Genomic DNA, 16,449 nt, shown 5'->3' with positions numbered 1-16,449 from the left:
TCTTCGGACAGCAGAGGACAACAAGGCCTTAGCCTGATTGGTAAGTAAGTGTGAGCTGGAACTCGGCGGTGACATCAATCGCTTGCATTGTCCGCATAAGCTTGTCCAGTGGGACCGATTTAACTACCAAAGGGAGCAGCTTGTGCTTTGTTGCGAGAGGCTTTCCTGATGGTCCTTCGCCATGATGTTGCTTGACTCGGTATCAGGGTAGTTGCCTGCAGGTGTTGCTTGCGAGAATTGGTCGTCTTCCGCATCTGCGAGGATCGCAAATTGCTGTTCTGACCTTGTTCTTCACTGTTAGCGGTATGAAAATCCACTGAACGATTAGACAAGTTACTGTTCCGTTTGCCCTTCTTCTCAATAGGGCTTTCATTCGTGTCGTTGGGGTTGAGACTTTTTCTATCTCTTTCCACCCATGTTTTTGTTGAAAACTTGACTACACTTTCCGAATGTTCCAATACGTGTTCGTTTACTAATTGCTTACACTGGAATCCCAATAAATTTCGGCTTTTTTTTATTATCTATTGAATAAACCAAAAGTTTTGTGCGCGAAAATGCGTAATTTGACATCAGAAAACGTGGCGTTTTCGTGATGGGAAAAGTGGTTTCCCTAGCACAGACGCCGAATATTAATTCCAAGCACTGAGTATGCCAGACCATACCTATCTTTATGTCTCTTGTTGCAAATTTTAAGAGAAATTATGTTAAAAAAAATCTTGCCGAATTCTCTTAATAGAAGAGGCTTAAAATTTGCATCAACAAGCATACACGTAGGTACCGTCCGGCTCAGGCTCAGAATCGAGGACAAATTTCCACAGCATTGTTCTAAACTGGCTTACAAGATTCCAACCCATCGTTCCTTTTCAGGACCACAAATGACTGATAAAAGAGCTAACTAAAGAGTAAGAGCTTGTATCCAAGACATACCGTCCAGGATTGACTTGTACTAAATGGACATCGACACAGCACCTCACAAACAGAATTGTCAAATTGCTTCCGAATTTCAACCTATCGAACTTTTTCTCTAATAACGAGTTAAGAAATCAATTTAATATACTATACTTTTGCTGTGACATCAAAACTACCTTTTAGCGGCGCCGGTGGTGTAATGGTAAGCGTGATTACCTCTCACCCCAGCAGGCCTGGGTTCAATCCCAGTCGACGCCGCCGGTATGTTCTGAGGCATAACATCTCTGATCACGCCTTCCTTCGGAAGTGAAGTAAAGCCGTTGGTCCCCGGTTCATGAGTTGATGGGTCGATAGGTAGGGTCCAGGTGTGGGAGCTGCCTTCCTGGCACGTCGGTAGCATTGGTGCTCAGCACGGAAAACAAGATCGACGGAAAACAAATCAAAGAAAAAAAACTGCCTTTCGTAATCCTACGTCAAATCTACGGTCGTGTCTTGGATACAACCTCTTACTTTTTTCTAGATCAGTTTAGTTTGTTTAGCAATGATCTTTTTTTTACGAGATGACTATTGACTTATTGATGTTTAGTTTTAGTACTTTTCATGTTTAGTTTAGACTAGCTGAGTGTGCCCGGTCTTGCTCGGGATTCAATATTAGCTTGAGTTTATGCGCCGATTTAAAAAAAGCATGCTATATTGTACGTAGCCCCCCCCTATTATCTAAGGGGCTACCCCCTATGATTATCTCCTTATACCCCCACACTCGCCCCCACATGCCTAATTTGGTTCCATTTGCTTGATTAGTTCTCGAGTTATGCAGAAATTTCTGTTTCATTTGTATGGGAGCCCCCCCTTACAGAAGGGGGATGGGTCTCGAACCATCATAAGAACCTTCCACGGCCCCAAAAACCCCTGTATACAAATTTTCACGCCAATCGGTTCAGTAGTTTCCGAGTCTATAAGGGTCAGACAGACAGACAGACAGAAATTCATTTTTACATATATAGATTACATCATTGGGGCCAATAACGCCTGTTGATGTTTAGTCATTAATAAATAAATAAACTAGTTCCTGCATAAACGCGAACCATAAATTGACCTTACCGAAAACGGTTGAAAATTGTTTATAATCCCTGCTAAACTTTAACTGAAATTGGTATGGAACTTTACATGAACGTTTGTATGATAAAGTTTTTACCTTATGTAGGGGAAATGGATGTAATGTCTGCCTAAATGCCCCTAATTTGGGCCCATACATAAATTCAGCAAACGACTAAATTTTCAATTACGACCAAAAACATCCATTAGTACCGTCCGTAGATCTAGATAAAATTGATAAACAGCATATTTTTAGAGATGAGCCCAATCTTAGATCCATAGGCCAACATTAGAGCCATTTCCCCTACGTCTTTATTCTTGAAAGTTTTGAATATATCTAAAACTATTTCCGAAGAAACTCTGGAGCTCTTGTCTTTTAGCGGCAAACCTAATGTCCTTCTTGTTGCAGTATACAACGCAGTATCAAACGAAGTAAGCATTGACCAAGTTGACTACATATAGGTGTTCTGATGTGTCAAATTCATGATTCAGCCATGTTGGATTTTTGTATGGGACAGCGACCGAGTTTGTTTACAATTTGCTCTAAAACCGCACCCCCCCCCCCCCCCCCCCGCATATATACCCACCATTGCCATTGACTTCCTCATGTGACCATATGAAGATGTCAATGGTTACTTCGTTTGATACTGCAACAAGAAGGACATTAGGTTTACCGCTAAAAACTCTCCATTCGCAGTAGATTAAACGAAATGTATCCCAAAAAGTAAAAGTAAAGAACATTAACGCACATATTAAAATATAACATTAAAGGATGTGATATGCTACGGCCATGCAAACAGAGAAAAGAAAGTCGAATTTCCTCACTTTTTATTGTTGCAACAAATGCCATAAAATACTTTTTCCTCACTGTGTGTGTGTGTGTTGCTGTATGTATTTCTCTTCCTGTTTGCTTATCAGTAAATTATTTTCCCTTTTTACAAACTCTACTTGTGATCTCTGTCTTCACTCACACGATGCATCTAGCTGTCTGCTACTAGTTGAAACTTCAAAAAGTAACTACCCTTCTAAATCCCTAGCATCAGACGTATTTATTCGCATTACTACCTAAAACTAGTCTCCTCTTATAAATTGTTGCTCTGCTGCTACCACAACACCGTTGTCCACATTCTCTCAGATGGATCAGCATCGTCCGCCAGTACCTAGTGTTGCAGTTAGTACACATTAATAGCTCTAACCACGACGCGCGCGTAGTGAGCAGTTTTGATCATTTCTAGTAACATTCTCGAGTGAATCGAGAATTTTCTCACCAATATAAAAAAAATAATACAACTTCCTATCGACCCCCGCCGGGGGTAGCCGTTTTTCGCTAATTTTGATTCTTCGTTAAAATCATTCGTTTTCTGTCTGCTGGTGTCGTCTGCGCACCTTAACTTGTTCGATCATCAGAGGCCATTTTCATCATCACATCCCCTTTCTATATAAATCAGAGCAAATGGAAGAAGGAAACCAAAAACACATGCACGCTCTCGTGAAACCTCTGCCCCTCAAATATGTTTGTAGCACTCTAATATCTAGGTATTGATCACATTAAATTTAAAACTGTGTCCCTTAGGCAAACCGTTTCCCATACCTCCACACATTCACATTGGATTCGATGCCACAATATTGAACTAAGACTTACAGATTTAGATTAATAGATGTAGCACTGTGTAACGCCAAAACGAAAGGTGTGACTTAGTTGGTTGAAGACTTGCGTTGATTGTATGGAAATATATAATATGTTTGTTTCCAAGATGGGATGAGTATTCCATTTTAACTGTTCGTATAATAGGACTGTTCATTACGAGTACGTATCGAAATAGATTAGATGGAAGAAAACCAAAAGCTGCCTACAATAGTTATTAGAACCCAACGTTTTTTTCTTCAATAATTTGAACACACGATGCAAATGTAAGAATTCAAAATTTAAACTTCAATCTAAGCTAAGAAAAAAAAACACATTCAAACGAGGAAATCCCACGATGTTCCGTACACGATCCAACCTAGCAGCAAAATAGCATGTCCCAATTTGTGAGGAAAGAGGAAGAATGATTCCAACGGTACAGTATATAAATATAACGATATAAGATGGCCTTCAAACAGTTCACACATTTTATGTGGAGTCTAAAAATTCAGTCGCAAACGTAGAAGTGATACGAGACATATCTCCAAACATTGAATGCCCACGCACCAGTTTATTGGGGGTAGTGGGAGTGACAAGCCCTTAAATTCCTGTTTTCCTACCAATCCACAGTCACACTTCTTCCTATTATTCACAATGTTCATGTAAAATTTAGTCCTCGTATCCATATTTCAAAATAAGAAAACTTTACTTTTTGCACGATTTGGATTCAAATTTCTCCTTCGTCAAACCGATAACCGGCGCATTTTCCCATAATTTATCAATAATTCTACTCCACTTCTTCCTGCCTGCCAGCGGATCGACTTCTCTCTCCTTCTACTTATTATAGCATGATAATCATCTTCGTTTACAATATTTTGCTGGTATAGGTATTTATAATTAGTTAATAGTTACTTGCTTCTGTTGTTTTGTTGTTATTTTTTGTTTGTTTGTTTGTTTGCTTACCTTTCTTTCTTTTGTCTGTTTGCTTATATACAACTATCGGGATGTTGGCTTTGCTTACGCTTAGTCTTAGGTTCCTTCGGGTGCTCTATCGACGGTCGTCGTGGGTTACCTAACGTTACTAATGCACTTGCTACGGCAAGACCTGCCGATTGACCAGGAGGAGAGTGTTGGAGGCCACCTAAATCGGGGGGAAACAGAAGAGACAAAAAAAAACGCAGAGGAAAATCATAGCACCTAGTTGCGAGTCAAGCACAACATGAGCATAGTGACAGGTGGATGGGTTCATTTGGAAGAAGTTTATTTGAAATATAAAACTAATGACCAGCAGTGGACTATTTCAGTTCTTCGTCAGTTCAGTTGGGCTTGATTAATATAACTGTACTACCAATTGTTTTGCTAGTCCTATGACCTTCGCTGAGACTAGTTGACCTGTTGTACAACGTTACGCCAACTAATTCGACTCGTGGCTGGTTATCTACAACCTCTCGATCGTCCTAGACTACAATATAGTACCCATTAATGAGTACAATTCCACCCATTTTGAAGTAAAGTAGGTTAACCCATTAAATGGGTAAAAAAAAGGTTACCCATTAATGAGTAACGTTTACCTACTAACAATTACTCATTTATGGGTATTAGATACCCATTAATGGGTATTTTTTACCCATTAAATGGGTTAACCTACTTTACTTCAAAATGGGTGAAATTGTTAGAGGTACTTTCTAGTTACAGTGCACACCATACTTGAGCAGGTGACTTGAGATATTTCTGACGTGGTTGGATAAAATATCAGACTGCCGGCAAGCAGTGAGCTAGGCAATCGCAACGTCATGGTTTAACTTGCCGAAGGCTGCTGACAATTCGGTGTACCGTACACCCAGTGATGGATCGCTCTTTTGGGACTTTTTCATTACTTTTTAATATAGAATACTTACGTCAAATCAAATTGGATTTTCAGTTAACCCATCTTAAAATAGATAGTTTAGTACTATTAATCTCTCTATCAAAATGCAAGGTTTCCGCACCGCAGAGCCACACTCTGTGTTTTCACTGAAGGTGCACTCGAGAGCGCTTTCAAGTGTAACTCCAGTGAAAACACAGAGTGTGGCTCTACGGTGCGGAAATTTTGCTTTTTGATAGGACGATTAATAGCACTAAACTATCTATTTTACGATGGGCTAACTCAAACTTACTCGCTGGCCAAGGTGGGCGCTATGGAAGGCGATATTTACGAGCGACAAATCGCCTACCAGGAATTTTTCACGATTTCTCGTCAGCAAGTCCTCGCCAACTGGCAACAAAAGTGGAATGATGGTGATCTGGGAAGATGGCTACATTCACAGGTGTCGATCAAACCCTGGTTCAAAGGGTTGGATATGAGTCGTGATTTTATTCGTGTAATGTCCAGGCTCATGTCCAATCACTGTTCGTTAAACGCCCACCTCTTCCGTATTACGCTTGCCGACAGCAACTTGTGCACCTGTGGAAACGGTTTTTACGACATCGAGCATGTTGTTTGGTCCTGCTCCTTGCATCATGAGGCGAGATCCGTTCTGTGTGATTCCCTTAGGGTCCGAGGAAAACAACCCTTTAAGCTAATTAGAGACATCTTGGCTTGCCGTGATATCGACTTTATGAAGCTTATTTACGACTTTCTTAAAGCTGTTGATGTATGTGTTTAATGTTTTGTGTTTTAGTCATCCTTTACGTTTAAGTTTTAAATTAGTTCAAAATGTTTTCCCTTGTCCTCCCTCCAAATGATCAATAAATGTAATCCCTAATCTCGAGTAAACCGCGAGTAATCGGCCCCCGTTCTACTAACATTAGTTGTAAGAAAATGATATTCACACACAATAATGTAAAAAATATTCGGCTCCGCAAAGCTAACGCATTTGAGCCTTGACAAATAAATGGATTATTAAAAAAAAAACTCAAACTTCAATTGGATTTGACGTAAGTATTCTATATTAAAAAGTAACGAAAAAGTACACCGCCATAATTCTGCGCACTACCTAATTCCGTGCATTCGGAACAAAACGGAGGATTTGTGTAAATCAAATGCTTAATTGAGTCTTAATTCGTTACGAGTTCCATTGTTTATGATTTCAAAATGAGTGCTGCATAAATATAAACAATGATAAACATTTCGTTTTTTTGTAGAGAAAAAATATTGCAAATGCGCATCTTTATAGACGGCATTTTGCTAGTGGTTTGGCCTAGCGGTTATGCTTAAAATGCGCGTAGCAAACAAAACAGTGTCCATGAAAGAAGTTATTTCAACATAATTTTATCATGACGCATCCAGTCACCTATAACCTTCCCTCCCATTATCCTATAGTCTTTTTTGACGTTTAATCATCTTTCTCTATCTAGCACACATGGATGAACGGACAGTTTGTTTTCCCACTAATCTGTTTCCCTCTTGCACACGCTCGTTCGATTATAATGGTGCAGTAGTGTGTGCCGATTAAACGTCAAAAAGCTCTATATCCCCTTATACCCTACACGGAGAAAAACTACAAGGGACAGCCCTATGGGGTTGTACGCAATGGTTACGTAGGACTACGTGGCCTTATATAATAAATCTTATTTGTTAACTGCAGCAGGAGCTTGTGTTTTGTGTAGGAATAGGAAGAGCTACTGATTATGATAGCGGTGCGGCTTCTTCCTCCTTCTATGCTCATGTGGGCTGCAGCTCGCTGCTTGCAGGGAGTCTTTTGTTGTGTACTGGAGAACACCACCACTCACCACACGGTGATTGAATAAACACCATTTGGTGAGACTGGATGGAATTCAACTTTAAAATCTGTGTTAGGGTTATCGCTTTTCGCAGGCAATCAGTGATAATTTTAATTGTCATAGCAACAGTTGCACATTCGTGACCTTTTGGAAAATGATAAAGTGTTAATACTAGCAGATGAAATATATCTAATCGATTGTTGATAAAATTATTGAAATTGGTCCAGGGACAGCTGAGTTATTAACGTTCAAAATCTTTTCACAATTTTGTTACATGTTCCATTTTCGGTTTTCACAAAGTGTATAGAAATCACAGACGTAGTCCTACATCAAAACTACTACCCAAAATTTGAGTTCTTTTGAATTAATATTGAGTTCAGCCTCTCACTTTCACTACTTAATTGTTGTCAAAAAAGGAACGAGTGATTCGACCCAACGATATAGTTCAGCCCAATAAGTTACTTTTGAGTAAATTTCATTTTCTCAAATTTACGTTAATTAAACTTAATTTTGGGCAGAATATACTTAAGAGTAGGTATTTTTTTGCTGGTGTTAAATGGAAACTACAATGCGATTTACTCAAATTTGGGTTATTGGGCTGAACCCTGGAATTCAGGGAAAGTACTTAATTTTGGGTAGTTTTTCGTCTCCGTGTAGGGGGGGGAGGTGGTTCCAAACGATAACAAAGCCATAAGCTAGAGTCGGTGTATAATGAGTCACGCCAAGAGAAAAACAGTTGAACTCGCATCACGGTTTTCGAAAGATTCCCATTCTTTTCACTTGGCAACAGAGGACTTCTACAACAACTTCAAATGACATTTAGCGAGAAAAAAAATGCGGCTGTAGTAAATCATTATACCAGTGATTTTGTCAAATTATCTTAACAAAAAATAGTAGAAATTCTCATTACTGATCATTACCGAACGTTTCACATGACAGTTTAATGAACCGGTCCCCACTCGTATTTATTTCAGTTACCATGGGGACGTAATTTGTGATTAGCCCCGGTCCCTTTCGAATTGTATCATTATTTATGTACAACCTTAAATTTGAAATGACGTTTCACATTCATCTAGTGATGGCCGATTTTCATTCGAATAATCGATTAATCGATTAACGAACCGAAAATTAAAATATTTGTGATCGGTTATATCATGCTGATAAGCATTAACCTCACCAGAGGATCATCACCCATCGTTTCAAACATATGCTGAAAAATTGTAGCACAGCGAACAAAAAATAATCGATTAGATGTTAATCGAATAATTTAAAAAATGGGACATCTCTGATTTTGGTGTGATTGTTTTGATAAAAAAGAACGCAAAATTTCATCTCTACCGAGGGGGCAGCAAAACCACAAAATTACCTTGCATACGGGGGGTATTCATTGGATGAAAGGGACCGTGAAAGAGGACACTAAAATAGAAAGTTTTTCTTCCGACTGTTTCATCTTAGTATTCATCTTTGGTTTAATGCTCACTGCGTGTGTATGCTCATTTCTTCGCTTATATTTTATATTTTATTGCAATACCTTTCGTGGACCTTCCGTAGCATCGTAATGTTTGTTTTCTTTGCCCGATAGGTAGCCGGTTTGACGGTTCAATAGGTAGACTTGGCTTCACTCTTGGCGTGACTCATTATACACCGGCTCTACCATAAGCAACGATGGTTTGATGATGTTTGGAACCAAATTCACATATGGAAAATCAATTAGCGTTAATAGGTGAGGCCCAGTAAATTTGTCGTCTCTTTCGTTCTCCGGTTGATTAAATGGATGACGGAGTTTGACGTCACACTCCTTCAACCGTTTAAACAGCGGGAGAACGAAAGAGACGATAAGGTCACTGAGCCTTACATATTTACATCTCATTGATGGATGTTCAGTAGGCAGATTTGACAGCACATCCCGCCCCTGCTTATACCACCCCACCGGTGAACAGTGGTCTAAAAGTACAACACGAATTGCCGGCGAAAAAGTGACGTCATTTGACATTGGGCGCTTGAAAACTGATCGTTCGCCCTTCGTCCGGGTTGCGGACTGATTGCGTGGTCAGCCATGTTTTCACCTGGCTCGTGGCAGAAAGTGTTAATTTTTATTCGGGCAGCGGAATTGGCCTCCGATGGCCATCTTCTGGAGAAGCGAAGTTGACGGTAAGTACTGAACAATTTGTTATTAAGTGTAATTATTTTTCAAAATTGATCCGCTGGAGGAAACCGGTTGAGTTAAGGGTCCACCAAACTGGCGCGTTTGTTACGCCTTGGCAGCGGTAGCGAATAAATCACTTAAACCGCGGTAGCGAAATTCGCGTGGGTACCCAACACCAGGAAAGTTCGCATAACTTCAGAGAAATTTGCAAAATTTCAAAGAAAGATTGTATACCTTCAGATACAGAGGTTCAGGAAAGTTCGTAGATCTTCAAAGAAATTCAAGTTCAAGATTGAAAAAATATTTTCCGAAGGATTTGTGAAAGTTCAAGGAAGTTGATAGAATATCAAGGAATTTCGTTGAACTTCAGGGAAATGTGAAGAACTTCATACCTGTTGCGTGTTGAGCTGTTGAATATTTCCAGAAGAATGATCATACTGAAGTCTTGAGTATTTACGATAATTTCTGAGCATGCTGGTTCTTTTAAGATTTTTTCGAAGATTTTCTTTTAACTCTCGGACAATCTATTGAAAACTCACTTTGAGCCCGCTCTTAGCATTCTCCCGATATTTCAGATGAATTATCTCAGGAAAAAAATTGTTCTGCTAAATGCTTCTCCAGAACTCACTTTTGAACTCATTTGGCATACTCCTAAAAAAAAAATTGAATTATTATCAGAACTGAATTTATTTCTAAAATCGCTTTGGATTTTCTCCTTCCCATGGTATTCAACTTACAGTTTCTAAATTCTCCTTATAAATAAATGTAGTTCTACGTACATATTCCTCAGATTTTGCATAGCATAAGCAATTGTACTAATCGTGGGTGGTCAACTATCCTCACAAATACCTTAGATTTCTCCTCCGGAAGCTTCTTTGAAGGGCAGTGAGTATATAGCAGTTTACAGATCTTTGTACAAGATAAGCAAATTCCAAGTAGAGCAGAAAGTTTTCAAAGCTCTGCTAGAATTTGAAGAATTTCGGGGGGATTCAGGGAGTTTTGTAGATGGGAATTTTGTAGAAATTCCAACAGGTATCGTTTTCGCCTCACGCGCTCAAATGTTGCAAATATGCGCGCCGGCGCCGCGGTGGCAACCAAATAACGCCACGGGGGCGCTCCGCCCAAGTTCGCTTTATCCGCCGGGCGTTTTTAAGTTTATGCAAAAACGATCCATTTAAGCTAGTGTCTTGGAAGTTTGCAAATAACTTTTCAGGGAGCAATTTTTTGACGGTAATATTTTCTACACAAATTTTTGTTTTTTTTTTAAAATATGCCATTTTGTCTTGGGAAGCATGTTCCTATCTTCAATATTTCTTTAAATATTCAAGGTTTTGACCCAAAATTAGCACTATTTTCAACGCCAACAGTTCGAAGTTTGGCAAAATTGGGAAAACCAGGCTAATTATATTTTTTTCCTTGATTTGTTTTCCGTCGAACTTGTTTTCCGTGCTGAGCACCAACGCTACCGACGCCAGGGAGGAAGCTCCCACTCCTGGGCCCTACCTATCGACCCATCAACTCAGAACCGGGGACCAACGGCTTTATTTCCATTCCTAAGGAAGACGTGATCAGAGATGTTAAGCCTCAGAACATCCCGGCGGCGCCGACTAAGATTGAACCCAGGCCTGCTGGGGTGAGAGGCAATCACGCTTAACACTACACCACCGGTGCCGCTGGGCTAATTATATTTGAAAGCATACTTAAAATGCTGCCCAATTCATACCAAATCATTAGTGTTCTTTAATATTCTCTGTCGATCTGCTTATTATCAAACTATAGTAAACCGCCGCAATGTTGGAATTCAAGATGGCGGATCAAAATCCATTATGGCGGCCTCCGAATAGCGAATATGTATCCAAACCCATGCAATATGGGTAACTATCGATGTATATTCGCTGTCCGGATGTCGCCATATTGGATTTTGGTTTTGATTCCAAAATGGCGGCGGATGTCGGTTTCTTACTGTGACTGTAATACTAAGGATACTAAGGTATTGATTTTCCGTTTGATGATTTTGTTACCTCAAAATCAGCTAAGGTTAAAATCAGCCTTGATTTTTTGCTTTCAGTGCTGCGCTTGAATGATATTGATATTCTAACTGTGTGAACTGATACTGACATCAGGTGTCTAGTGAAATTCAGAATTTTGTAGGTATTGATATTGATATTTTGCAGCACTGTCTGCTTTGTAATTTTGCTACCGTAAAACAGCATTGATAGTTTTTTGAAGTAGGGTATACGTCCCTAACCTCGGTCTAATATGCAGCCATAGATTACGTTTTTAATCATAACTCATCAATTAATTTACCTGCAAACGATATTCTACTGCTAAATGGTATGCTTAGATATGCTTATCATGTCGTTTGCTATCAGGAACCGCAAAAAGTTGAAAAACTTACTTTTTTTAAGACAAAAACTCACCAGGGAAATGTATGTAATATCGGTCTATTGTCCCCAAATTGGGTCTATTTATGGATGCAACTTCGTCCTATCCTGTTTGATTCTCAAAAAAAACGCTCTTGGTAACGTTTTCTTATGTATTTTTTTTTATCACTATCACTGTCAACTTAATACTCTTCATTCCTCAAAACATTTCTTAGAGAAAATTTTACGAAAACTACATTAAATCACACAAGTTAAAAATTAAAAATTAAAAATTTCGCTTATCGTCTTTCGACCGCAGAATATCTAAATCAAAACATTGTGATGTTCATTATACAGATTTGGCAGAAAAAATCTCCCTTCCTGTTCGTTCCTTATCATCCAAATGCAAACCACATTGTTGACGTTACTCTTATTGCTATATGCTGTCAAATGAATTTCATGGGCCAAAGTTAGGAACATAGAAAAGAAATGTGTCCCTAAAGTTGGGTCCATGATTTACTTGTGAAAACGTTGTTAAACAATTAAAATAAACATAAAATATTCAAACAGTAACTGTGAGTTTTACGTCTAGTGTGTATTATCAGGTAATTCCATTCAATAAATGCCATAATCAGGCCATTTGATGATCGTCAGTGCAACCTTCCCATCTTAACCTTAGAAGTCATGGCGGCTAAAAACTCCGAACAGAGTGATATTCTCAACCAGTTTTATTACTTACGAGAGCTGAAAATGTATTGAAATGTTGTGATATAAATTGATTTGTGTGTGGTACACATTTATCAATCATCAGTGATCAATATTTTCCTTATTTTTTGTGTAATATTCCTTAATTAATTATTTATTTGCGTGATAGGCCGAATGAAAGGACTAGACCCACATTACATACCGTAACCCTAGAATCTAAATATGTTTCATAACAATTAATGTTTTTCAAATATTATTATTTTAAAACAAGTACTGAGGATCCTAGATTAAATTCGTTAGTAGTATTTTTAACGGAACTAATTGCATATACACTATTTTTTAATCTTGTAACCGAACATCAGTATTTTGATTTGGGGTTACTTTTATAGTACTCGATATATGTAGAAAAACATGAGTGAATCTCAAACAATTTAGTTCAAGAAATATTAAGCTTTGAATGAGTATATAATCAGAAATGTCAAAAGCAATGAGAAGGCAACATTGAATTTGTGATGGTTTTATCAGAAATACATTCAATGAGTGCAAATTGTTTTTTTTTCAGATATTTGGAAAATATGTAAAACATACTATACAAAAACTCTATAATGTCAAAGGTAATACCCTAATACCCCGTTCATATTACAGCGTATATCACGTGATATACGCTGTCTTGCAATGAGCACTCATACATAGGATTTGCAGTGAAAACTAGATGTATGAGTGCTCATTGCAAGACAGCGTATATCACGTGATATACGCTGTAATGTGAACGGAGTATAAGCTACAAAGTGAAACCAATGTTTCCAATTCTCAAATTGTGCAGAGAGTAAATTAAATCATTATGTTCTACTATCAAAGTTGCCCGCATTATCATAGATACCCCGTTTTACGGTAGTCTCAAGATCAGCTAAGATAAAATCAGCCGTGATTTTCTGTTTGTGATTTTGCTTATCTCAAGATTAGCAGTGATTTTCGGTCGTTTCTGTTTGCGATTTTTTGGATTTTCCCCATCACTGGTCGATAGGTAGGGCACCGGTAGGGTTCAGATGTGGGAACTGCCTCCTTGGTGTTGATGGTGTCGAAAATAGTGACTTTTAAGTGAGCAGCTTAAAAAAGTGACCACGTCACTTAAAAATTACCAACTTCCAGCCCTGTGAGTAGATGAATTTAGATGCGTGAAAAAATAAAAATATATTTTTCGTAGATTGAATCACTAGCATGAGATTTTCGGACATTTTTGAATTGTGATTTAGATTTAGATGTACCACAGACAAACAGACGTAACTCTTTGAAAAACTTGTTCTTGAAAACATAGTATCTTAAAACATATAACCTCAGTAACGACATCTCTCTGGCTTCTCGCGGAAAACAAGCTTGTTCGCTAACTCGTAAACAATATTGCATAAAAGTTCTATAGAATGTATAGAAACGTCAAAGTGATCCGATGCCAGCGCTGCGGCGAGTAGTTCGCGGAACTGATAATATTCAAATCAACCGTTAAATGCATGAACGAAGATACACAATGAAGAGTTACGTCTGTTTGTCTGTGGATGTACACTGAAGTCTTTTTTTACACTGTTTTTTTATGTCTATATGGACCATAGCATGCTATAATTACGAATGGCATCAAAATTCGAATTTTAAATTTTTTTAAACATGTAAAAAATCAAAATCTCGGTAGTTTTTTCTACACGGTACATATCGGTAAAAAAAGATCTGAGTGTACCAACTTTGGGGGCGTACAACAAGACAAATTCAATAGTGAAAAGGTAATTTTATTTCATTGCATGATTGCGTTTTTCTTAAAGATGAGTCTAGGACATTGCTGGTGTTTTACATGTGGAACATGTTTTGGTGTTGAACATTCAGGTCAATTTCCCTCAGGATCATGCATGACATACACAGTTTTGGTAACGAACTTCTCATTTGCTACCTAATAACTTTGCACACAGGTGATGAAACGTAGTTCTTTTTGAAGCAGTTGAAAGAATACACTGAAAAAAGTTTTCATATAGCTTCCATTGGGAACGCACATGATATTTTTCCAATAACAAATTTAATGATGTTTATCTGAAAGTCACATAACATTTACATGATCACATGAATTCTATATGATAATCACATAAACTTCATTGGACACATAAGGTTCATGTGATTTCGTGGTGCGATTCCCAATTATGAGATCACATGAAAGTTATGTGAAATTCTAATGGATATTTTCCATCTGAAATGTGATTTATTTTATTTATTTATAGATACGTAAAAAAGGAGTAAATTTTAGTTCTAGTAATAAACTGTATTTGATTTAGCGTTGTAAAAATGAAGTGAGAAATGCTCGCTGCACACCTCGGACATTAAGCGTAAAAAATCATTGGTGTTGATTCAAATGTTAAGATTTACCTACCCTTTGCATATCTATAGTAAACTATGATCCCAATCCATTAATTACTTTAAAGAAAAACACATTTCAACAACTGAGTGAAAAGTAGAAGGGTCTGTGCCTAGGGGCACGAACGGAAGCTTGACGTAGGACCGCTAGTGGACGGAATAAATGTGAAGAGCATTTAGTTCTTTTAATTGATCAATTATCTATTATCTCAAATCCTTCCGTTTTTGAATTGTAGGCGTACCAAATTTGTAGTAATTTTTATCAAAGAGAAAGTTGATTAAGAGAATCAATCAATATCACTTGCACTCCTGCTTCCAAGTTTGGTTACAAGATTACAACTCTGGAGAGCATTTTGTGTGGTCGTTAAAAGTCCCCCTTGTGGTTCTGAATATGGACAAACAAGCACAGATAAATTCTATTCCAACTATTTACTGATGTAAGCTTGATGGCCCTGTAAAGGGCCGTTTTATTGAATAGGACATCCATGGCCACTTACGATTGGCATGTAAAGTGTAGGTGACAGCATCACGGACCTCATTTTCCAGGAACATCTTCAGCACACCTCGTAGATCAGACCGGAGATACGTTTGACACCACCACGGCGAGCCAGACGACCGATGGCGGTTATCTCGAAGAACTTTGCGATGACGCTTAGCGCCTCCTTTACCAGACCTTTTCCTCCTTTGCCACGACCAGTCAATTGTTGCTTGTTAGGTGTGAAGGAGTGGACTAGCCACCACCTTCATACTGCTGCTATTGCTGTTCTCCACGCCGTCTGAAGCGAAAATGAGCTAATGCCATACAGCAGCGCTTTTTTATATCTTTTCAGGTTAAAGCAGAATGATGTGCAACCAAGTGGTATAAAAGCTACAAAGACTCCTCCCATTATGAGTAGTTTGCTTTCAAGTAGCGACACTGGCTCTTTTCCTTTTGCGTACACGGCGAATGAGAACGACCCAAATTTGAGTTTAGTTCACTCATAATCGCCAAAAGTGCAGGAACTCAGCGATGAGTAAATTTGTCTCATGATTTCCTGAGGAAAACTTAAAAAATCTGCCAGAAAATGAGGAAATTGACGAAAATTTTATTCAGTCTCGGAGTAGTACCAATAGACTGAGTGAATCCAATCTTTACTTTTCTCAAATTCGAGAATTTTTCCCTGGAAAATCCTGGAAAAACCTGGGAAAGCATGAGGCAAATTTACTCATCGCTGAGTTCTTGCACTTTATTTCTTATTTCTGAGATAACTAAACTCAAATTTGGGACGTTCTCATTCGCCGTGATATCACCTTGAAAGATATCGGCGCCCGTAGTTAGCGTGATTACCTCTCACCCCAGCAGGCCTGGGTCCAATCTCAGTTGGCGCCACCGGCATGTTCTAAGGCATAACATCTCTGATCACGCCTTCCTTCGGGAAGTAAAGCCGTTGGTCCCCGGTCGAGTTGATGGGTCGATTGGTAGGGTCCAGGTGTGGGAGCTGCCTCCCTGGCGTCGGTAGCATTGGAGCTCAGTACGG

At 38.7% G+C, this 16,449-nt stretch overlaps 2 protein-coding genes across 3 annotated transcripts in view; one reads left to right on the top strand and one right to left on the bottom strand.

Annotated features, from left to right (window-relative positions):
• Window positions 1–13,253, top strand: part of LOC135702959 (uncharacterized) — a 222,516-nt gene extending 209,263 nt beyond the window's left edge. Inside the window, exon 2 of the mRNA XM_065224034.1 lies at window positions 13,190–13,253. Within this exon, the coding sequence (XP_065080106.1) occupies window positions 13,190–13,223 (34 nt within the window). The 3' untranslated portion in view covers window positions 13,224–13,253. The remainder of the gene's footprint in view (window positions 1–13,189) is intronic.
• dsd (attractin-like protein dsd) overlaps window positions 4,268–16,449 on the bottom strand; it is a 30,547-nt gene continuing 18,365 nt past the window's right edge. For both annotated transcript variants that reach the window (XM_065223999.1, XM_065223998.1), the window contains exon 6: window positions 4,268–4,769. In XM_065223999.1, the coding sequence (XP_065080071.1) occupies window positions 4,615–4,769 (155 nt within the window). In that variant the 3' untranslated portion in view covers window positions 4,268–4,614. The remainder of the gene's footprint in view (window positions 4,770–16,449) is intronic.

This window comes from Ochlerotatus camptorhynchus, unplaced genomic scaffold (assembly GCF_037179485.1).
Source record: "Ochlerotatus camptorhynchus isolate MF236.1 unplaced genomic scaffold, CSIRO-AGI_Acam_v1.1 ptg000203l, whole genome shotgun sequence".
Lineage (NCBI taxonomy): Eukaryota > Metazoa > Arthropoda > Insecta > Diptera > Culicidae > Ochlerotatus > Ochlerotatus camptorhynchus.
This window is presented reverse-complemented; position numbering and strand designations above follow the sequence as displayed.